Here is a 23,971-nt window from a genome sequence, read left to right on the forward strand (position 1 = left end):
AGCGTAGATGTCCAGGGGCAGCAAAGTACAGGAACCAGCCGGGGTGTTGGAAGCAGTGTTGTCTGTGCCTAGTAGTGGGTCTCCATTGGAGGGATCCTGCGGTATATTTTGGTCATTTTGGGGGCTTCCTAATGTCCTTTAATGAGATTCTTTTCTTGCTGAAAATGATACAGTGGATTCTACTTTTCCCCAAAGTTTATCTTTGTCCAGTATGCCAAGTCTCAGGGAATGGCACCACTGTCTGTTTGAGTATATAAGCAGGAAGTATCGTCGTACATTCTGGACACCTATCTCTTCTTCACTTCTATATCTTCTTCACTTTTTCTTCTAAATCTTCTATATCTTCACTTCTATATGCATCACTAATTCTTGCTGATTTTTACCTCTTATATAGATTTTGGATTGTTGCTTCACATCCTCTCCATCATCTACTATCATCATTAAATACAATTTTTCTCTGCTGGAATGCTACGACTATTTCCTAACTGGTCTCCCTTATCCACTTTGCTCACTACCCCATCACCCTTCTATTCTCTACAATGTAGCCAGAGTGATTTCTCAAAATGTAAATCTGATTTAGAACAGCGACCTCCACTTCCCCCAGCTAAAATCTTTTCTGTCTTTCTATAACTTTTAAGATAAAGGCAAAACTCCTTATCTTTGCCCACAAGGCCTTCTTGGTCTGTTTATATCCTGCATCTCCATCCTCCTATCTCCCTTCTTTTCTCCTATTCAGCCAAACTTTCAGTCTCTCTCATTCATTATAATCTACCCTACTCCAGGTCCTATGCACAAGTGATTTCTACTGGCTGAAATGATCTTCCTCATTCTCTTCAGCTAATAACTCTCTTTCATTCTTCAGTTCACAGCTCTAATCTTGCTTTCCCAGAAAGATCTCCAGACCTTCTGAATGAGGTCATATAATCCCATTATGTGATCTCATAGCCAACCTCTCTCTTATAGAGGTTTCCACAGTTTTGTTTTGATATATATTTGTTGATGCTTTGATCGTTATGTGATAGTTCATCCATGTGGAAGAAGCCCCATGAAGGAAAAGTACTGAAATGGTATTTGTTAGAGCATTTTTTTTTAAAGATTTTATTTATTTATTTTTCCCCCAAAGCCCCAGTAGATAGTTGTCTGTCATAGCTGCACATCCTTCTAGTTGCTGTATGTGGGACACGGCCTTAGCATGGCCGGAGGAGTGGTGCGTCGGTGCACGCCCGGGATCCGAACCCGGGCTGCCGGCAGCAGAGCGCGCGCACCTAACCGCTAAGCCACGGGGCTGGCCCTGTTAGAGCATTTTAAATTCATGGTCACAAGGTTTTCCATGCAATTTAAAAAATATTTAAATTATATTCTTTTGTAAACTAAACATCTTACCCAATTTGGTAAGCAGTATAATATAGAAGCTAAAAAAGATGATTTTAGTATTAGATTTGGATTGAGTTCTAAGCAAGTTACTTAACTTTTCTAAACCTCACATTCTTCTGTCTATTATTTAGCATTTTACATATTCAGTGTCTTTCTCACTGGAAGGTTGGATGAATTAAATAAGATATTTTTACTGTTTTATGTAGTTCTATTAATTAGTATAATCCAGTTCGCTTCCATCATCATTTCCATTAATAGAATATCTGCTATGTGTAGATCATTACGGAGAAAGGCAGAATCAGAGGCAGTAGACCTTAAGAAGTTTACTGTTGAGTTTGGAAAATTCTACACGTTATAGCACTACAAGGTAGGAAATGTAAGATTTGTTAATTTTCTGCTAAGTGTATGATCAGTTACAGAAATTAATGGAGAAGGTGGGATTTGACCTTCCTGGGGAGAATAAGAGAATACAAACCTTCTAAGCAAAAAGGAGGGGTAAAACTAGGCAAAAATGCATACTGTATCATTATGAATTGTGAGCTATGACTTCATGCTGGTGATTCATGGCAGGTAAACGTTGCAAGGTTTATATGGACCAGACTTGTGAGGACTTTGCATACCAGATGGAATGTGTGGTCTCCTCTGTGTCTGGGCATGCCGTTTATTGCTTCAACCAGTAGAATCATATTGCATCTAGAATGTCACCGTGGTTAGAGTAATCACTTCAGGTTCATGGTGCTTGCAGAGTTTAGTCACTGCTCGTGGGACCATTTAAAAGCAATTACTTTTTTTTTGAGTCATGTAAACAGTTCTTAGTGAGATACTTGATAATATTATGGTTACAAAAAAAAATGTTGGAGATATATCCTTGCCTCTGATTACTCTCAAGGAAGAGAAATTTGATTCTATTCCTAAAGTGTTTCCATTTATCTTATGAATATTACTGAAATTCTGAAAATACATCTCAATAGTAGATTGAAAGATCTGAAAGTCAAATTTTTGAAATTATTGAAAGTTCCCTCTTCCTTTCCGTAAAAGAAAGACACTCCCCTCTTGGGGGAGGGTAGGGAAACACCTGTGCTTGATTGTTGGTCAGAGTTCCCACTGTTCTTTGTTTTGGCTGAAATATTTTCTATTTTAGCTGCTACAGTACACCCCAGAGGGAAGCTTTAAAAAGTTCGTGTGGGAACTGAAACTCTGCGATTTCTCAATGTTTGTGTTCACCCGTTGAGCCTTAAGTTAGCATTTATGAAAACATTAAAAGTACAATCCTCAGTTGCTCTCAGGGCAAAAAAGAGGGCTGTTGGACTGGAGGTCACTTACATCATGCAGCTTTTCTGGTTATGTTTAAAAGGAATGTTTTGTTGGAGGAATATCCTAGGGTGATTGATTGCATTTGTTAAGAGGAAGTTGAACTAATTGTGTGCCAACAGTCAGAGAAGTACATGCATGCTGTTCCTTTCCTTACCAGTGGTGAACATGGCATTTCACAATCGACCAAGTGTGTTTGGTGATTTTTTTTTTAAAATAACAGCTGGATTGGCAGCAGTGGAGGTGGAAGGGCTTGTCCTAGAGAACAGTGGTATGACTGTTATCCTTTGCCCTAGCACTGGGAGCTACTAATTCCGCTAGAGCTGTCTTAAGTTAACGTAGACTCAGGAGACTTCACTGGTCTCGGTGTTTTTTTTTGTTGTTGTTGTTAATTTTACATCAGATGTTTGAATTACAGTAGATTAATCATCTTGTGACCAGAAGCAACATTCTTAACATTTGAGGTGATGATACCATTTTCTTTTGCCTTTCCATTTCCTGGGAACTTAGTTTCCTTTTTCATGTTTGGAAGCTACTTGGGGAGACAAAAATAAAGATAACCTCATTTTCTCCACCACCCTGTTCTTCCCTCTTTTCTCCTGTCTTCTCAGATCTTACATTTTAACGTGTAGGCACTTAATTCTTCTCTTCTTCTGCCCTCACTTGGACTCTTTTCTTCATTTTTCTGTACTTAGTTTCTTGTTTTTTCTCATATCTTATGCTCTCATTCTCTTTTGCTTTTCTTTTCCTTTGTCTTTGGCATTCTAAGGCAGGCACTGTTTTTAAAAACAGGCAGACAGATTTTTGGTTTAGATCATACTTTGTAAATAAAAAAATAAAAAGATTTTTTTTTACTTTGATAGATCCCATTTCTGTACTCAAAACAATAACCTCTCAAGCAGTACTTTTATTATATCTAAGACATTTATCTTTTTTCTGGCCCTGAGATTTTCATCAGTAAAATGGCAGAGGAGAGGTGGATGGTTGGAATGGGTACTGTCAGAGCCAGGCTGCAGAATCAGGTCTCTGACTTCAGAGCCTGAATTCTTCACCATTTCATAGTCAGGAACATGACTTCATTTGGATGATAGTGGAATATATGGCATTCCTTGCACTCAGATATATATATTTTTTTTTGTGAGAAAGGTTAGCCCTGAGCTAACTTCCGTTGTCAATCCTCCTCCTTTTGCTGAGGAAGATTGGCCCTGGGCTAACGTCCGTGCCCATCTTCCTCTACTTTATATGGGACCTGCCACAGCATGGCTTGACAAGCGGTTTGCAGGTCCGTGACCCGGATCCGAACCTGTGAACCCCGGGCCGCCCAAGTGGAGCACACGAACTTAACCGCTGTGCCACCAGTCCCCCACTCAGATCTTTTATGAAGTATCTTCTATTGTAATTAGAACCTTTAATGGTCCTATAGTTTAATACGGGAAGCAACTTCCTTGGTTGGACTGCTCCTGTTGCCTGATTACCCTTGAACCTGAAAACTCAGTTGAGAAACTGATCATTACTTGCCATTAGCTTATTCAGGAGTAGTTGTTGTCTCTTGTTATTAATTTTGAGTCAAAATAAAGCTTAGTTCTTCTAGTATATAAAAATAGATTTGCAGTCCATTTAGACATACTGTGACTACTGAGTAGAATTTTTTGACTTTGGGAATATCAATTTATATGGAAATATAGAAGCACTGTACACTCGTTCTCGACTGACCTTGAGTTCTGGCCTTCCATTATTAACAGGGCTGAAGTATATCCAGACAACACGCTGGAATTGTTGCATGATATTTAGTCTTCAAGCAGTTTCCAGAGTCTGCAGGCAGTACTACCTTCTCTTACCTTTCATTGTTCTTTCCAATCTTGGTGCCTTTGAAAAGGCAAGTGATGACTGCAAAATTGGCTATGGGACAAAGACTTTCTTCCCTCTTGGGGTAATATAACTCTGATTATTCTCTCTCAAGTTGCTTTTCATTTTAGCAGCTGCTTCTCAAAACATTTCAGTACCACATAACATAAGAGCTTTGCAGGTTGGAGAGCCATCGGGGGAGTACCAAGATTTCAGAAATTGGAGAAATCTTAGAACAGGAGATCTTAAACTTAGATCTATGAGTTCTTTACAATTGTCAGTAAAGTGGGGTGTGTATGTGTGTTGCCAGGGAGAGAATTATGTATTTACCTCAGATTTAAAAGAAAGAAAGAAAGAGTGAACAGGAGAGTTAGAAAGAAATAGGAAGGAAAGAGCTGAGAAGGAGGGTTGGTATGACGGGGTGAGGTGGAGGGAAGAGAAGGGAAGAGAAAGGTTGAGAAAGGTTCAAGTGCCACCGAATTGGAAGTTTTTAAATGTATTACTCTTTAATATTGTCATCTTATTTTTTTACCGTTGGAAATATTCTTTTTATACATTTTCCCTTTTGATTCTCTCTACTGTTTGGTAGAGAAAGGAATGAATATGTTCAAAGGAACATATCTAATCAGTGTGCTTTAGCACATCATAGAGAAAAACTCATTTAGTCCTGACAGCAGAGCTCAGTGGTTTAGGCATTTCAAGGTAAGGAAACTAAGATAGGGAAAGGTTAAAGTATTTGCCCAAGCTAGACAGTTAAATAGATGCATAGGAGGTGGGGAAAACTGGAGTTTTGGAAGATGCTGGAGAGAAAAGCCCAGCAGATTACAAAATTAGCCTCTTCTAAAGAGAAGGCAGAGGATATTAACACTTTTAATAGTCATCTTGCACAGGTTTTCTACATCATACAGACAAAAATCAAAATTTGGGTGGTCAAAGTAAGGGCCAAGTAGATTCCTGCTTTTGCTTCCTAAGATGTTTTAGGGGAAGGAGATTGAACTGTAGCACAATGTTTGGCCCGGTTCCTGAGTCTTACACGTAGCAGGTTAGCTCCCTAAGGAGACTAGTCTCCCAAGATGGAGAAATATTGTGCTAACTTGACCTGAAGGCTTCTTTGTAGTGTTTTGTGTTGTCTGAAAGTTTTAGAAACTATTCTCTGAAATCAAGACATTTTTCTATTTTCAAATGTAAGTTGGCTGCCTAAAACAAATAAATACAAAGTCCTTACTCTCAGGGATTACAAGAAATTTTATCCCTGCAGAACATGAGGGAAGCAGTTTTATATTTTGCCAAGGCAATGGGAGGGACATTTTAGGGAGAATAAAGTTATTGGAAATAGAATCCTGTGAAGATGCAAATTCAGTCCTTTGGTATTGGAGTTTGAGGGACATTTACTTTTTCTAATCTGACATTTTATAAAGTGCACTTCATTCTGTCTTTTAGAAACAAACTGTATGATGTAAGGGGTAGTTCCATTAGAATAGAAACACTATCTTAAGAAGTAATAGGGGCCGGCCCTGTGGCTTAGCGGTTAAGTGTGCATGCTCCACTACTGGCAGCCCAGGTTCGGATCCTGGGTGCGCACTGACGCACCGCTTCTCCAGCCATGCTAAGGCCGCGTCCCACATACAGCAACTAGAAGGATGTGCAACTATGACATACAACTATCTACTGGGGCTTTGGGGAAAAACAAGGAGGAGGATTGGCAATAGATGTTAGCTCAGAGTTGATCTTCTTCAGCAAAAAGAGGAGGATTAGCACAAATGTTAGCTCAGGGCTGATCTTCCTCACACACACAAAAAAAGAAGTAATAGAATATAAAAATTGGAAGAATTAATAATAGAACATGCAAAAAAGTGAGGGCACCTATGTCAACCTTACCCAAATAATGGAATCTCTTGGGAAATTGTCAAGATTGAGAACACTGTTTAAAGTCATTTCAAATTCTATGATTTTTTCCTTTTTGTTCTATCTTTGAAAAAAACAATACTGTTATTATTTTTGAAATTCTTCATTTTTGCTTGCCTTCAGTTGAATTTACCAAGAATTTACAGGTGCAAAATCCCTCTGTTAGGTGCGAGGAGGGAAAAGAGGTTTCTGATCTTGAAAAGCTTGCACTAGGGCTGGATAGGTGCACAGGTAGCTATGGTATATTTGGTACATAAGAGAGCATTATAGAAGTGCTATGGATATGAAGAACAGGAAACACAAATAGATAGTTGACAGATTTTGTCATAAAAACATTCCACCCCATACTGAATGCTCTAGACATTGTTCTAGATTTTTGGATAAGCAAGATAGACGAAATCCAAACTTTTTGTGGAGTTTTTCAATCAAGTTAACAAATAAATTTGGTAAGTGGCAAGCGCCCTGAGGGAGATAAGAAAGAGTGACGTGTTAGAAAGAATCTTAGGAGGAACTACTTTAGTTAACAGGCCAAGAAATGCTTCACCAGTAGATGGCATTTGAGCTGTGAGGTGAATGATGAAAATAAGCCGGCTGAGGAGAGAGCATTCCAAGCAGAGGGAAATCCAGTGTAAAGACACTGAGCAGCATAAGCTTGGATTTTTGAAGGGCTGAGTGAAGCCCACTGCATCTGTAAGATGTTGAGTAAGTGAAGAATGCGGTAGGAGATAATGTGAGAAAGGAAGGCAGTGGCCAGATTATACTGAAGCTGATAGGCGAGAGTAAAGAGTTTGGATTTTACTCTCATTGCAGTGTGGGGCCAAGAAAAGATTAATTGTTTTGCAAAAATTAATCTGGCTGTGTGTAGAAAACTAATGTAGGGCTGCTAGAGTGGAAATCATGAAACCTGTTGGGAGGTGGTTCTGGTTGTCCTCCTGAGAGATGACAGAGCTTGATAAACTAGTGAAAATGTGGAGAAATGGGTGGGTGGAGGAGATGATTTGGAAGTAGACACAATAGGAATTGCTGGTGGATTACCAGAGGAAAGTGAGCGAGAGGGAAACATTAAACTGATTCCTAGGTTCTTAGTTTTAGTAACTTGGTTTATTATGTTGCCACCTAATCAGATGAAGAAAAATGGAGTGAGGGGAAGAAGCCTGAAAAAAGAAAATGAGAAGCTGAGAGATACTATGAAAAATAGGTCAATGGCATTGCCTTCGGAACAAAGGTAATAGCAACAGAAATGCCAAGAGACATTAATTTCACAACAACAACAAAAAAGATTATCCTGCATAGGCTGGGATCCAAATCATGATTTCAGTTGCCACTCCTCTCTACCCAGCAATCCTGATTATTGCTTCTTAAGCTGGCTGGGCTGGAAACTGTCTTACTGTACAGTGTCTTCAGTTTTTTCACACTAACAGTTTCTGGCGTGCTCTTTGTTTCTACTAGGAAAATCTCACTCAATGCCAAGAACTGTTTTGCCCAGTGTGTTGGTGCTTTGGTACCTATTCAAAGTGGTCTTCAGAACATACAAAAATGCTTTTCTCGTCAAGATAGAGTATTTATTAGCCTTTGTACTCCGACTGGAACTATACTATTGACTCTCCTGGGTCTGGATTTCTCAGCCTCCGTGATCACAGGAGCCAATTTCTTATAATAAATCTCTTTCTATATATGTGTGTGTTTGTATCTTATTGTTTCTGTTTCTCTGATGAACCCTGACTAATACACCCTTTATATTTATACTGGTGTAAATATTCAGCTTTTTCGATTTTCATTCTACAGACATCCAACATCCTGGTGAAGACTTTGTTTCATGAAGTACGTCTTTATACCCTGCAGAGATCGAATGAGTGAAGTAGACGCAATATAAATATACACACTGATATTGTTCTCGTTACAGAATCAAGATAAAAAGAATTATGTACATTAAATATAGTGGTTCTCCACACATGATCCAGGTACCACAGTGGGTCCCCAAGACCCTTTCAGGGGACCTGCAAGGTGAAAACTATTGTCATAACACTAAGATATTGTTCTTCTTTTTTTCCTTTCATTTTCTCATGAGCGTATGGTAGAATTCCCAGAGGCTACATGATGTGTGATATTACAGCAGATAGAGGGAAGAAATAAAAATGAGAATCTAGGTATCTTCCGTTAAGTCATACGTTAAAGAGATTTGCAATAATATAAAACAGGGCCTCCCTTTATACTATTTTTTTGTTTGTTTTGGAAAACAGTAATTTTTCCGTAAAAGTGTGTTGTTTAAATTAATACATACTGGGTTTATTATTGTTAATATTAACTGAATTGATCAATGTTTTTAAAATTTCTTAGCTTGAATTCCTAGTATAGTCACTATTGATAGACAGAACTCACAGAAACAAAGGCTGTTTGATGTCCTCAACAATTTTTAAGAGTGTAAAAGAGATCTTGGACTAAAATGTTTGAGAACTATTTCTCTAATAGAAAGTTTCTTACGTACACAAGAGTGGCTCTGACACAAATGTTAAGTGCACACTTCCAAACATTATACTCTTCCATCAAATGATTCGTCCAGAAGCAGCATAAAGCAATTCCAATTGTGTGTTTTATTTTTGTAGTTGTTTTGACGTTTTGTGATCATTTATCTCACATATCGGTAGGGTTGGTGCTGCCTCAACAGTTCTATCTTGTTATATTTTAAGAGCTAGTCTCTTTGTCTCCTCACTCATTCAGTCATCCAACCAACCAACCAACCAAGCAACTAACAAGTGTTTATTGAACTTCTACTATATACAAGGCCCTTGTTAGATGCTGTGCCAGCTATCAATTCCTTGCCTCACAGCTCCAAATCCACCCTGCTCTGTGGTAGTGGAGCTTGGCTCTCTAAGCATTTCTCCTTTGTAGCTAGCACAGTGTTACACTTGTTCAGTAGAGGGTGCGGAAGGGGCATTTTAGTGGGAAGGAGCTTCTACACCTGGTTGACTTGTGCTTCTGTTTTAGTGTCTTCTTGCTGGTACTGCAGAGCTGACAGTTGCCCAGTGATGTGCCCAGTGCCTGCAGTCCCCATGTGAGCTTGAAGCCCCAGCCCTGGCCTGGTGACCACCTTGCTGTGGCCCTCCCCATGGGCACACAGCACACCCCCCGCCTCATGCCCTACTGCTACGAGGGAGTGTTTCCTGCTTGCTCAGCAGCTGTGGACCAGCTCTGGCCTGAGCAACCCAGCAAACTTCCTCACCATCCGGTGGGCTGCACCCACACCTCTAGGGAGATCTGATTCTCAGTAACCTCCTTCCCCTTTCCACAGTTTTTCCTTCCTTGGGTATTGGGGCTATTCTTTAGGGTTCTCTTTACAACTTTAGAGTTTCTACCCTCTGATAGTTAGTAATTCTTCATATTACACTTTCACTGTTACATTTATTGTGTGGCTTCTCTCTTCTGATTGGACTCTGAATTAATCCAGTGCTTTCTAAGAGAACATTATTACTCTTCTGAGGGAGATAAACAATCACTATATAAATTATTTAAAATTTGTACAAATTTTAATTTTATATAATTAGGGGCCAGAATCAGAGAGGCAGAAACTGTGTGTCAGGGGGCTCAGGGCAAGGGAAGCTCATCGTGGGCCTGGGCTGAGGAAGCACGGTGGGTAGGAATTGGCTTGGGGCTGAGACGAGGGTAGGCTTTCTTAAAAGAGCGTGAGCCCATTCTGGAGAAGACAGCTGGCGCGTGTGTGGAGAGAGCAGTGAGGGCTCTGTCAGGTTGGAGAAGACAGCTGGCACGTGTGTGGAGAGAGCAGTGAGGGCTCTGTCAGGTTGGAGAAGACAGCTGGCACGTGTGTGGAGAGAGCAGTGAGGGCTCTGTCAGGTTGGAGAAGATGGTTGTGAGAAGAAGTAGCGGGAGGGAAAGTCACAAATGTACTTCTAGGCGAGATCATGAAAGGTTGTCAATACTAAGCAGAGAAGTGGGAATTTCTCTCAGCTTGGTTCATAAGGCACATTCAGTGGATTTTGAATAAGAACGGACAATAAAAATATTGTGTCATTGTATAAAAGGAGATGTTTAAATAAAGGGGTTTCAGGATGAAGTATGGAAACCTATTTATTCATTATTTTCTTTGCAGTTAATCGTATTCCCTGTGTTACTATGTTATTTCTAGAAGTATAGCTTAAAGATAAAATTTTCATTAATGCATACAATCCATAGGGCATTATTTATTCATCCAGATATGAGACTACAGTGTTTATGAATATAGGACTTGTTTTCTTTGGCTATTCTTTTAAATAAGAACTGCTATTTACTCTAAGTACTTGCTGCCTCTCTCTCTCTCTTTTTTAATGAATTGAAATAAGAAGTTCCTGAGTTTTGTATCGTGTTTTTTTGAAAGCCGAGATGCTGCTAATCTGGGGGATGCTAATAGGATTTATTAAATACCTGTGTTTATTTCTTAAGTATTTATCATTTTTCATTTGATAGTCTTTGTGTAAGATAACATTCATGCAGTCTTTCTTCTTAAAAACAAGAAGTGCAAATCTAATGCATGTTCATTGTAGAACATTCAGAGAATGTACCATGAACAAAAATAAGAAAACAAAAACATCACAGCTCCCCCTGAAAATGTAGTTAACATTTTGCTACATAGTCTCTGTTTTTTTTCAGTTATATGTTCATGTTTATGTGCACATATATGAATATACACACATTTACACAAATGTATTTAACATAAATATATATTTTTCGTGATATATAAAAAATATTTTATACCCTGCTTATTTTACTTAACATATTATGAATATCTGCCATTAAATGGTTTGAATAATATTATTCTTAATGACTGCATAATTATTCAACAAACTTATTTACCACAATTTTACAAATTGCCTATTATTGGACATTTAAAATATTTTGTTCTCTGTTTTAAACAGTGTAATGATGAGATGGACACCTTTTTTAAGCTATATTTTTGTACATATACAGATTGTTCAGTTAGTGTACATTTCTAGATTTAGAGTTGCCAAACCAGAGGATCTATATCTCTTTTAAGGTTTTTGATTTTTATTGCCAAATTGCTCTCTCAAAAGGTTACACTTTTTAAAAATTATTATAAGCATATAAGTTTTTCTCCTCTGTCTTAAGTGATATATTAGAGAACTCCATTGCTCAAGAGATTGTAAGGAATATTTGTAAAGCTACGTTAAAGAAGTTACATTAATTAATAGTTAGTTGCTACAGGGCCGGGCCCCGTGGCTTAGCAGTTAAATGCGCGCGCTCTGCTACTGGCGGCCCGGATTCGGATCCCGGGCGTGCAGCGACGCCCTGCTTCTCCGGCCATGCTGAGGCCACGTCGCACATACAGCAACTAGAAGGGTGTGCGACTATGACATACAACTATCTACTGGGGCTTTGGGGAAAAACAAAGAGGAGGATTGGCATAGATGTTAGCTCAGAGCCGGTCTTCCTCAGCAAAAAGAGGAGGATTAGCATGGATGTTAGCTCAGGGCTGATCTTCCTCACAAAAAAAATAAAAAATAGTACATTATCTGTGTGTGCACACAGATATTTCATTATTAAGCCTCGAGAGAGCTAAATCACAGCTAAATAGAAGTGAACTCTTATTAGAAATCTGAGGATTAGTTAGCTGGTAACAGAACAATAGTAAAAAAGCTTAAATTATAATGTAAAGAATGAGGGAAGTGCATATTGTAGAATTTCCTGAGTGTAAGGGTTGGAACCTAGATATTCTGGGAGGCGGTAGAGGTAATTTTTAGAAGTTGATAAGAATAGCATAGTGTTCTCTATGTTTGGGATGCTGGAAGGGAATCTTGTGTCAAAGAGGCAAGTACCTCCATGATGCCTAGTGGGTAAATTGCCGCTCTATGAAGTCAGTTGGCAGAAGGATGTAGATAGCATTTAGTGCTAATTCTTGCTTCTTCCTTTCTGGAACTGTGCAATAAATGAGTATTATTTCATAGCACTCAGAAAATGTAGCAATAGTCGGGCTGCGTTGAAAGAAGCCCATTTAGCAGAAATATCCTATAGAAATGAAATATCAGCACCTTAAAAAATTTTATTTATCTCACATTGAATGCCCTTGAAATGCTGAAATAGTTCAGACAAGCTTTTATGTTGTGACTTTTGCCTTTCTAATGATCAAATTGGTAACTCCTATAAATTAATATACTTTGCTCATCCCATTTCCTTAATAAGAAAATTATTGTAGCTTAAAAGTGCAACTGGCTGAAAATTGCTAAATGGCCTTAATGGTAAATATCATGCTACATAATTAAAATGTGAGACCAAGTATAGTTTATTCCAAAGTTTATTTTATAATGGAAGAAAATAACTATTTGAAAGCACATAAGTCATTTATAGAGCACTACTTTAAAACTGACAATCAGAAGCCATAATTGATGCAGACTTGTAAAAATAATTTAAATCCGCTACTGCCATAATATGTCACTGAAAAAACTGTTGTAGCAGGAGAGAAATAGGTCACAGGTTTGTGAAGAAGCTAAGGCCCGATAACACTAAGAAACTTATCCAATATCTCAGGCCTGGTCCTAGTTAAAGGCAATAATTGGTCTGCTCTGCTATGGTAAGTCTGAAAGACATCTCAGCAAATCAACCACGCACTTCAAAGTGTGAATATAACCAAGAATAGAAACATCCTGATTCTATAAATTGGGTTGGGATCCAGGATATCCTCTTAAAAAAAAAGACACAATTTCTCCAAAAATATACATGGCCAATTTATTTATTAGTGTATAATCTGTGAGAATCCGGAAGAAAATAAAAAAGAATTGCAGGTTACATGAGAAGATGAGAATTGGGAAAAATGAAGCAAAAGTAATACCAATAACTATCACTATAGTAAGCTTATTCTGTACCTGGCCTGCAAGCTGATAGAGTTATCGTATGAAAGCTTCACAAAGGCTCTGACCTGTAGAGTCCCCCTGATGGGAATTGGTCAGATTTGAAATTTTGGTTTCTTATGTAGTTGAAGCCCTCACATCTGCCATGATTTGCACCTCTGTTAGGGGTTAATTGCACTAGTTAGACTAGTAGTCAACAAGTGTTTAGTGTGTCATGGGTGACAGTTTGTATGTTTTAGGGAGGAAACACAGAGGGTGGATTGATCTACAAGTTGGTTAAGAAGAGATGTCTGAGTGTAATCCTTGTAACACTGGGTTCTCTAACAGTACACCTAATATATTTTGGTTAAATTACATGTTAAGGAAGAAATATTTTACAGTAAAATTTGTATTCTGCTTTGACAAATAGGTTTATTTACATTTTTTGTGATATGTGTCTGTTAAAATCCACAGTGATGTGAGAAAAACTGGTGGTTTTTCTGCAGAGGTCCTGGGACTAATATCAGCAGCTGATGTTCGAGTCCCATTTGTGTACTTAGCGCTATATGACCTCTGCCTGCAATGCAGAGACTGTGTTGAGGGTGGAACTATAAGGTGCTATTAAGTTGGGACTCTTTGTGTCCTGTGCCTCCCCATGACAGATAACCAATGAATATTTATTGAATCGAAGGTAGTGGAGTGGATTAGAGAGTTTCAAACCAGGTTTCTTGCAGCTTTAGAAGAGCATAGGGACTATTGCAGAATCGAGGCCAATAGCAATGGTGATTAGCTGATGGCTTAGTGAATGAGGCCAAGTAGGTGAATCTACTATGTGTCAGATTCTTAGCTCTAGGAATTTGACATTTTTAACTTTCAGTCCTCACACTTACACTGCGAAGTATTCTTATTCCCTGGACTGAAGTTCAGAGTGGTCAGTGCCTTGCAGAAGGTCACACAGTTTGTATAAATGATGATCTTGGGATTTGAAATCAGAAATGATTCCAGTGCCTGCAGTCTTAGCCTATCTCCCTGCAAGAGTATCACGGATAGGGAAAAGGAAAGAGGTACCCTCAACGTAAACCAGGCCAATAAGGTATTGCTTGTTTGTTTGTTTGGTAATAAAAGACCTCTGTTTAGAAAGACCAGAGATTTTTTTACAGTGGGATCTGGATTTGAACCAGGCTCTACCTGGTATGTTTGACTTTGAATAAGTTACTAATTGTACCTCAATTTCCTAATTTCTAATATGAGAATAACACCTTGTTGAGGAGAGTAAATGAGTTGATACGCATTATATACTTTGAACAGTGTCTGTTACCTACTAAGAATTCAATTTACCTACTTACTTATTTGACATCTTTCTATGGATCTGTTCTGGAGGACATAGTCTTTTTGAGTTAAATTTAATACTGCTTAGAATGGATTGGTATTGTCTTTAGTATTCTTTCCGTTATTATATATTCCCTTTTCTATGCGTATCTATTTAGCTTTATTATATGTCATGTCATTTCAGGTTCCTACATGCTAGTGGACTCCTCAGATCATGACCCCGGAGAAAAAGCCAGACTTCAGCTGCCCACAATGAAGGAGAACGACACTCACTGTATTGATTTCAGTTACCTGTTATACAGCCAGAAAGGGTTGAATCCTGGCACTTTGAACATATTAGTTCGGGTGAATAAAGGACCTCTTGCCAATCCAATTTGGAATGTGACTGGATTCACGGGCAGAGATTGGCTTCGGGCTGAGCTAGCAGTGAGCACCTTTTGGCCCAATGAATATCAGGTAATCATCTGTGTTTTCTGGTTTATGCTTTGATGTCATTGGATCTCATTGTGTGTGTAATACTTAGAGGTAAATATTAGCCTCTACGAATGAGAGATTGTCTCCCTAGGCCTCCTCCTAGAAATGTTTGAATGCATTGGCACAAAACCTTCAAAGTAGAGGAAATATTTCCACATATAGAAAAAAGTAGCTTTAGGTACAAATTTGTTGGTTGTTTGCCAGAGAGCTGCTTATTGACACATATATTTCTATGTCTCTGTTCAGGAAGAAATAGTCTTTTTGAGCTGAGTCCAATATTCAGACTGGATTGGTTTACTGATTTCTTGAAAATAACGTGGAAAACAAACATGAAATAGTGTTTCATGAAATACTTTATCTAAGGGGGAGGCATTTTGAATAATTATTTATATTTTTTTCAATTATGTGGAGCATAAAAATAAGCAAACAAAAAAGGAAAAGCTGTCCATGTGTCTGCATTTTTTCCCTCAGAAATGCTTGATTTAATTATGATTAAACCAGACAATGAATAGTGTCAATATATACTTTTTGTTTTGCGTGACTGATTTTATATGATTTAACAAAAAAAGTCCATTTGCCAGTTTGGAGAATTATTCAGTAATCCTCACTATGAGGTTCAGTACCTGGAAACAGAAAGCTGCCTCTTTTAAGAGTTCACTTTTGTGATAGATCTTGAGATTTAAACTTTTAAAAGACTTACCTGTTTGTAGTTTTTTACAGAGACTATTGAGAATGCATTTATGTAAAAGTATATTTTATTATGATCAGTAAGTAATTTGTAAGCTAAGAACAGTTTCATTTCTGTTTTTTAAACAGGAACGATTTCTTCAGATTAGTCTTGTCTTTTTGCCTGAGGGAGAAAAGCAATGCATTGTTTTGATTGCTTTGTCTTGAGTTGGTTTTTCTATTTTGTTAAAAGCCTCTGACTTCATAGGTATGGTTCCACAGGTAACTTCTCCGTTCAGGTTATGTGTCTATTGAGATTTCAATGGATTTGCATCCCATACCGGGTGATTCCGTTATTCCTGAACAGAAGGATGTTTTGCTGCAGTCTGGGAGAGGCATGTGCTTTTTCAGGGCCCCCAGCTCTGGGAGGGCTGCATATGTGGTAGGTGGGTGGGTGGGTGGAAGTGTGTGAAACTAATGCTAAAGCACTGGACGCAAGATCAGTGGGCTCCTCTCTCTGACAGCAGTGGGCTGATGGCTGTCATTGCTGAGTCGCCTTCACATCACACTGTCATTATGCTGACTTCACGAGAATCTGTTATTGGAGCTTAACATAACACTGAAAAGAAAAAGCTCTGATTTAAGAAAATAAAACTGTCGACAGATTCAACCTCCTTAAAATAAATTAACGCCCAAATAACAAATCTAGCAAAATATGTTATAACTTTGGATTCTGGAGTCAGATTGCCTGTATTCAACCCTGTTTGCTATTTGCTACCTGTGTAGATAGTTCATTAAGGAATCAAATTGTTAGTTGTACCTTTAAAAAAAAAACCGTGGAATAGATTTTGTTAAATCCGAAAATAATATATCTATGGTATCATACTTCTGTTCCTTTGTAACTAAGAAATGGCATATGTATAATTACTTTTTCCTAATTTTTTGGTAAGATCTATCTTTGTTTTTTTTTTATTTAAAAAAAATTTTTTTTTAATTTATTTTTTTTTTCCCCAAAGCCCCAGTAGATAGTTGTATGTCATAGTTGCACATCCTTCTAGTTGCTATATGTGGGACACGGCCTCAGCATGGCCAGAGAAGTGGTGCGTTGGTGCGCGCCCGTGATCCGAACCGGGGCCGCCAGCAGCAGAGCACGTGCACTTAACCGCTAAGCCATGGGGCCAGCCCTGTAAGACCTATCTTTCAATCACTGATATTAATAATATTTTCTTAAGGAAGGCAAAGTTAATATTAATGTTGAGTTATGTCACCTAGAACTGGATGAATGCTTCTTTGCTCAGTCCATTTTGCGTGACAGAGCTCACTGGGTGACCTGTACCTGCGGTGTTCTTCAACAAGCAGTGCAGCAAGTGCCCTGCGAATTTCAAGGTGGCCAGTGAGAGCTCTTTGGAGATCTCATCAGAGAAAAAGATTGCTAAATACACAGAGCCTGTGGATAAATGTCTCCTTGCTGCAGATTGAACTTTGAGCCATGGATCATTTCTTAGTGATTACTTTCCTTCCACATCTTTTTCTTTAACCTGCAAAACTTAACAATCAATGAAACCAAATAACAGAGTAGAAAATATTTTTTATTCATGTGCTTAGTGCTCAATAAATTACCTGATGGATGTTTGCATCCATTCGGTCATTTAGATACCTAGTTGTACCTGTGCAGCAGTTATTAGAAACAGCCAGCATAACGTAAACTATATTTATGGAACATTTTTGCTATTAGGAAATAACAAGAAAAACTTTTGACTCTTGCTTAATGCAGAATCTTTATGGATGTTTTTAAAATTAAAATATAGCTATTGCAATGTGCCATATTTTGAAGCTTATTCATTTTCATTCTTAAAGAAACACTGCATATTTTTTATTTTTCCCAGACTCTAGATTAAGTAGAGTTATGATATGCATAGAAATTATTTTCCTTGCTTTCACATTTATTCAACTTCTCCAGAGAGTTTACACTCTCCAAAACTTCTTTTTTAACTCTTTTTTTAAAATCTTATGATTTTTCTTTTTTCTTTCTTTCTTTTCTTTTCTTTTCTTCTTCTTTTTTTTTGGTGAGGAAGATTGGCCCTGAGCTAACATCTGTTACCAATCCTCCTCTTTTTGCTTGAGGAAGATAGTTGCTGAGCTAACATCTGTGCCCATCCTTCTCTACTTTATATGTGGGATGGTGCTGCAGCATGGCCTGATGAGCGGTGTGTAGGTCTGCACCTAGGATCCGAACCCATGAACCCCGGGCCGCTGAAGCAGAGTGTACAAACTTAACCGCTATGCACCAGGCTGGCCCGTATATTCTCATTTTTTAAATTCTTTTTTCTTTTTTATTTCTGGTGGAGAATCCTCTCTTGTCTTTGCTTGAGCCATTCCTTATCTGACCACCCCTCTAATACATCCACTTCTCACTCAACTTTAACAAAAAAAAAAATCAAAAAGAGAATAGCCCCAGAGTGCTACTATGTTTAGTTAGTACTGGATAATTTTTCTATAAAAATAACACTCCTGGAAGTGAAAAAAAATCCTCTCTACAGGCTAGCTCTTCTCTTTTCCATTTTTTTGTTGGACTAAAAATCTGAAACAGATATAGTATATCTTTGGTGCGATTTGCCCTTCCCAGAGAGTCCGTCTTGCCAGATGCCTGAACAGGAGAGCGATGTGGTAATTTAATCACTTATACTGTGGACTAGTCAGTAATGAGGAGATACCAGTCTTGAACCCCAAGTAACTTAAGCTCTGATTTGGGAAAAGGAAAAAATAGCATGCATGACATAGTGAATCAAGGCAAAAATGACCCTCAAAATAATGGATTTTGGTATTTGGCAGATCAGGATAAGGCTCATGGACTTTAGGGCCAGCCTTTCCTGGGTGAATCTTGGCTCTACTACTTAGCATCTGTGCAGCCTTGTGCATATTCTTTAATCTTCTTGACTACAATTTCCTCATCTGAAAAATGAGGATCACGCCGGCCCGGTGGCGCAAGTGGTTAAGTGCGCGCGCTCCGCTGCGGCGGCCCGGGGTTCGCTGGTTCGGGTCCCGGGCGCGCACCGACGCGCTGCTTGGTAAGCCATGCTGTGGCGGTGTCCCATGTAGAGTGGAGGAAGATGGGCACCGATGTTAGCCCAGGGCCGTCTTCCTCAGCAAAGAAAGAGGAGGATTGGCGGATGTTAGCTCAGGGCCGATCTCCTCACAAAAAAAAAAAAAAAAAAAAAATGAGGATCACAACAGTACCTGCCTCATTGGGTTGTTGTATTAAGTGAGTTAATATATAAAGTGTTTAGAAAAGTGTCTGACACGTAGTGTATGTTTACCATAAAGTTAGGCTAACATTATGATGGGTAAATAAAAAATTTGAGAAGCCTGCTGGATTTAATATGGGGGGTAAATGAAAACAAAAGACAGATTTGTTTCCAAAGTAATTTGAGGCAGAAATGGGTCTAGAATTCTTGCCTCTTGATTCTTCTATTCCTAGATTAGTATGCTTTCCACTGAATCACAAGTTTTTCTTAAACCACAATTGTTTGGAGCCAACACTTTCTATAGTGAAACAGAACAAGCAAATGTAAATTTTGTTTATGACATGAGCTTTGCAGAGATAAACTGGTATATAAGGAACTTGTTTCTCACCTGTGTCTCCAGAATGATAGATGTCTTTTTAGCTCAGTATACTAATTATAGAAAGTAGCATATTGTATTTACTTTATTTGCCATGGTTACAAGTTGCTAATTCTACCTATTTTTATAGGCCTTAAGTAAGTACTGTAAATTTTTAAATTGATCGTTAAATAGAAGTAAAAAGAAAAAAAACCCCAAAACATTATGAGGTATTATCTCAGTGTTAAATTTCAACTGAAGATCAGCACACCTCTAGAAGCGTAATTTTCTCCACTCTGGAAATCTGACTTGTCTTGTATGCGTAAAACTAAGTTCTGCTTTGGGATTAAATCCATTAGTTTCTTACTGAACAGTGAGGTTATTACCAAATGAGGCAGGCAGACATAACTTCCAAAACTATTAGTGGAAACCTAATCTGCTGTTTTCCATTAACTGGGTGCACATCATTAATCACGAAAATGATGCGTGATGAAAACTACAGGGGTTTGGCCAGAAATTGGAAAGTGATAATATAGGAAAATGTGCTTTTTTTTTTTCACCCCCTAATTCACTGAGAAACAAACACTGAACTTTTGCAACACATTTTCTTCTTAACATTTTCTATTGGTTTGAAAAAATGTAAAAACTAGACAGGCATGGGATTTTCTGTTTTTTGTCTCCTTTTTAAAGGTTTATGTTAACATGTGTTGCTCTCATAGTTTGGCAATGGAATGATTGTTACACTTCAGAGATTCTGCTGGCTTTGGATCTAAGAAGATTGGGACTTAAACCAAGTGACTCTTTACTTAAATAAAAAGCCTCTAAAGGATTGATCTTTGGGGATAGGGGCTGGAGTAAGATCATGCTCATGAACCATCCATGCAAAAAGTGAAGAAAAGAGGATATCATGCCTGTGCAATAGCTCTTACAACTCTTCCTACTTATACTGGTCCTCAGTCAACCATGTAGAGCCCCATGAAGAAGGAGGGTTGGGGGGTGGCACGATTTTCCTTTCCTAGATGTATTAGTCTGCTCGGCCTACCATAACAAAATTTTGTAGACTGGGTGGCTTAAACAATAGATCTATTTCCCAGGTTGGGAAGTCCAGAGATACAGGTGCTGGCTGGCCTATTTGTTTTCTGGTGAGAGCTCTCTTCCTGGCTTGCAGATGGCTACCTTCTACTGTGTCCTCACATGGTGGAGAGAGAGAGAGCTCTGGTGTCTCTTCCTCTTCTTATGAGGGCACCAGGTCTGTCAGATTAGGCGCCCACCCTTATGACTGCTTTTAATCTTAGTTACCTCCCAAATGCCCTGTCTCCAAATACAGTCATATTGGGGATTAGGACTTCAGTATATGAATTTGGGGGCACAAGATTCTGTCCATAGCACTAGATATATCTTATAGCTGTTAACGTCTTAATTTATAAGCATTATAAATGACTCGGGCTCATTATCTTGTATAACAGTGTTGCACATATTGTTAATTATCTATTCAGTAGTCATTCTCATCACTTCCTTCCACACTGGCAGGACTCCCTCCCACCTTACTTACTTTCCCAACTTCCTTTGTAGGTAGAAGTGGCCATGTGACACAGTTTTGGCCAATGCATTATGAGGAAAGGTCTGCTGGGGGATTTCTAGGAAAGATAGAAAAAAGAGGGACATTTTGTTGCATGGGAACATGACGCTTGGCACTACTGCAGTTACCTTGTAACTATGAGGAAGGAGGTAGCAAACTGAGGGTAACAGAAGAATGTGTGGAAGGGGCCAGGGTCCTACTCTCAGACAACATAATAATAACGATAATAATAAAAATAAAAACTTTTAAAACAACTTTTAGATAGGTATTCTCCTATGCAGCCAAAAGCATCCTAATATACCATGTCCCATCATTCTTGAGCTTTCAAGCAATCCTACCTGTCAACACATATCGTTTATGGATAGCATATGTGAGACATATAGCAGAATTAAAATATAGTACATGTCTATCTATGAAGGAAATAATTCATATTTTTCAGTCCAGTTGTAGAGAGAAGACACAACTGTGCACTTCAAAATGTAAATAAGGCTGTCCTACAATGAATTGATGATTGAAGGGTGTAGAAAGAAAGGAAGGGGAGACCACCTGTTGGGTGTCTACCGTGCTAAGACACTGGGCTGGATACTTCCTTGTATGTCATCTTTAGTTTGTTTTAATATTCGATCAAGTGCTAAGTGAGTGTTTCATATCTTCATGCATGGACTAAATTGCTGGTTATTTGGTGGTCAAACTTATTTCCCTTTTTCCTCTTTAGTAATTTAATCTTGCTATTAAAAGTTTGGACTTGAGCCATATCAATGACTGCTGAAGTTAGCCGCAACTAGATAGGCTTATTCCAGTTATGGCAATAGTAGTTGCCTAACACGGGCACTTTGGCTCATGTTTACGCTGGCAAAATACCTTCTCTTTGATAGGTTATTAACAAAGCAGCCTTTTGCTGCTTATTTTTAATCCTAATGATTCCCTGTTTGTTTCGTTTAAAGTACTCCAAATGGGTTTGGAAGCACTCCCAGGTTATTATAGTCATTGTTTTCTTAAAACTTAGACCTTGTGAGGGTGACTTCTACCTGGTTCCTGACAGTGATTTGCTTTTATTATAAAACATCTACTTTACTTTTGCTTTAGCCTCCATTTCTATTGATTCATTGATGAAACTTACAGTTTGTAAATAAATGTAAACAAATGAAGAGTCCTTCTAGTTAACACAATAATTATTGCAAGTGTATGACAAAAGTCTCTTGTTATTCCACTAAATCATACCTGTTTTTATTTAGTGTAGCAGGAGCTGTCAAGTGCCCATTTATTAATTCTTTTGAGAAATATTTCCATGAAATTAATTCATTTCCCTTTTAATAGCAGATTGAAAAATACTGAGCAGTAACGAGAGTTAGGCTGTGTTTGTTCAATTTATGACTCTTTTTCCTTAGGAATTTGTTTTATCCTAAGGGACTGGGGAAGATGGATGCTCCAAAGGATAGTAGAAGAGATGCCCATTCTTTCCTTCCTCACTTGTGTTCGGCCCAGCTTGTTGAATCTGAGTTAACGCACTTCTGACTCCTCGTTTTCCATACCTCTGTATTAATTATTTAACATACATTTAATGGTCTGGAGTTCATGTACCAAGGTTAAAAAAATGTATCCTCCTGGGGCAGGATTCCTAGTCAAACACAAAAAAAATGCAAGAACCATTTCCTTCCAATCAGTTTAATGATGTTTCTGACAATGCTGTACCATTTATTTTAGTGCAATACTGTATCATATAAGAAAAATAAAGATAACAATTTAAAATCAATTCCTTCTTCAGTGACTTTGGTAGTTAATTGGAATTGGTGTCTTTTTTTTAGAGTTTTTGAGTTTCCGTGCAACTTGAATTTCAGCATGACCTCTTTGTCCGTTTCTGTTTGAAAGCCTGATTTTTCCTCATTTCAGACTGCATGTGGTATGTGAACAAAATATTGGCTCTTCACGGGAAAAACTAAACCGAGTGACATTATGTTTTTATCTAAAATTTAATTTTTATGCTGTGGTGATTTCAGTTTCAATTCTTAGAACATGATGGAAAAATAAAAGAAGGTAATTATCTATTTTAGTATAAGTTTTTCAATTAAGAGAGTATAGTAGAAGGAAATATAAGGGAAATGTCAGATATATTTATAGTCTGTATCTATTTTACTCTTCCTCTAGATAATATTACACAGAGTCTAATTATTCTGTTGTTAGTAATGCAAGCTAGAATATAAAGGAAAACAAACTTTGGACACTTAAAACTTCCACTTATGTAATCGTGTGGACAATTTATGGTTAATTTTAACTGTCTTGATTTTCAAAAGGTGTTTTAAAAACTGTCATTATAAAACTAGCTGCTACATGTTATTTCTACACTTAGTTACATAAATAACCATTGCACACACCACTGGAATTCCCTGATGAGATTCAGATTCTTAATATTCTTGGAATGATCTTTTAAAAAATCATTTTTCTTAGCTTTCTGGAAGCAGTAAATCAATTTTCATTTTATGCTTAAGAACAAGGTCTATAGTCATAAATTTATACCATATAATAATTCAGTAAAGTATTAAAGAGTGGAAAATTTCTGGCACCTAAAGATCAAGGTTTGGTTCAAACTTAAACATCCTTCGATGATGGTGTTTTGCGACAACAGCACTAATATAATACTTGGAAACAGATACAACGACTCCCTGGGTTAATATTTGTTAAAAGACACTTTGGTTTAGTTGGGAGCTTTAGTAATGTAAGGCTTACGAAGGGGTGAAGTCAGTTTATCCTCATAAATACCACGGTGAATTTTGATTTGTTTTTTTTTTTTTTGCTGTTTGTTTTCTTTTTCTTTTCTTTTCTTGTGTGTGTGTGTGTGTGTGTGTGTGTGTGTGTGTGAGGAAGATAAGCCCTGTGCTAACATCTGCCAATCTTTCTCTTTTTGCTGAGGAAGACTGGCCCTGGGCTAACATCCGTGCCCATCTTCCTCCACTTTATATGGGCCGCCACAGCATGGCTTGACAAACGGTGTGTTGGTGCGCGCCGGGGATCCAAACCGGCAACCCCGGGCCGCCGCAGCGGAGCGCGCGCACTTCAC

General features: G+C 38.1%; 1 protein-coding gene across 8 annotated transcripts in view; it reads left to right on the forward strand.

Moving 5' to 3' along the window:
• PTPRK (protein tyrosine phosphatase receptor type K) overlaps window positions 1-23,971 on the forward strand; it is a 546,302-nt gene that overhangs the window by 207,964 nt on the left and 314,367 nt on the right. For all 8 annotated transcript variants that reach the window (XM_058566316.1, XM_058566319.1, XM_058566317.1 and 5 more), the window contains one exon: window positions 14,782-15,053. In XM_058566316.1, coding sequence (XP_058422299.1) covers window positions 14,782-15,053 — 272 coding nt within the window. The remainder of the gene's footprint in view (window positions 1-14,781; window positions 15,054-23,971) is intronic.

Source organism: Diceros bicornis, chromosome 23 (genome assembly GCF_020826845.1).
Source record: "Diceros bicornis minor isolate mBicDic1 chromosome 23, mDicBic1.mat.cur, whole genome shotgun sequence".
NCBI classification, from domain to species: Eukaryota; Metazoa; Chordata; class Mammalia; order Perissodactyla; family Rhinocerotidae; genus Diceros; species Diceros bicornis.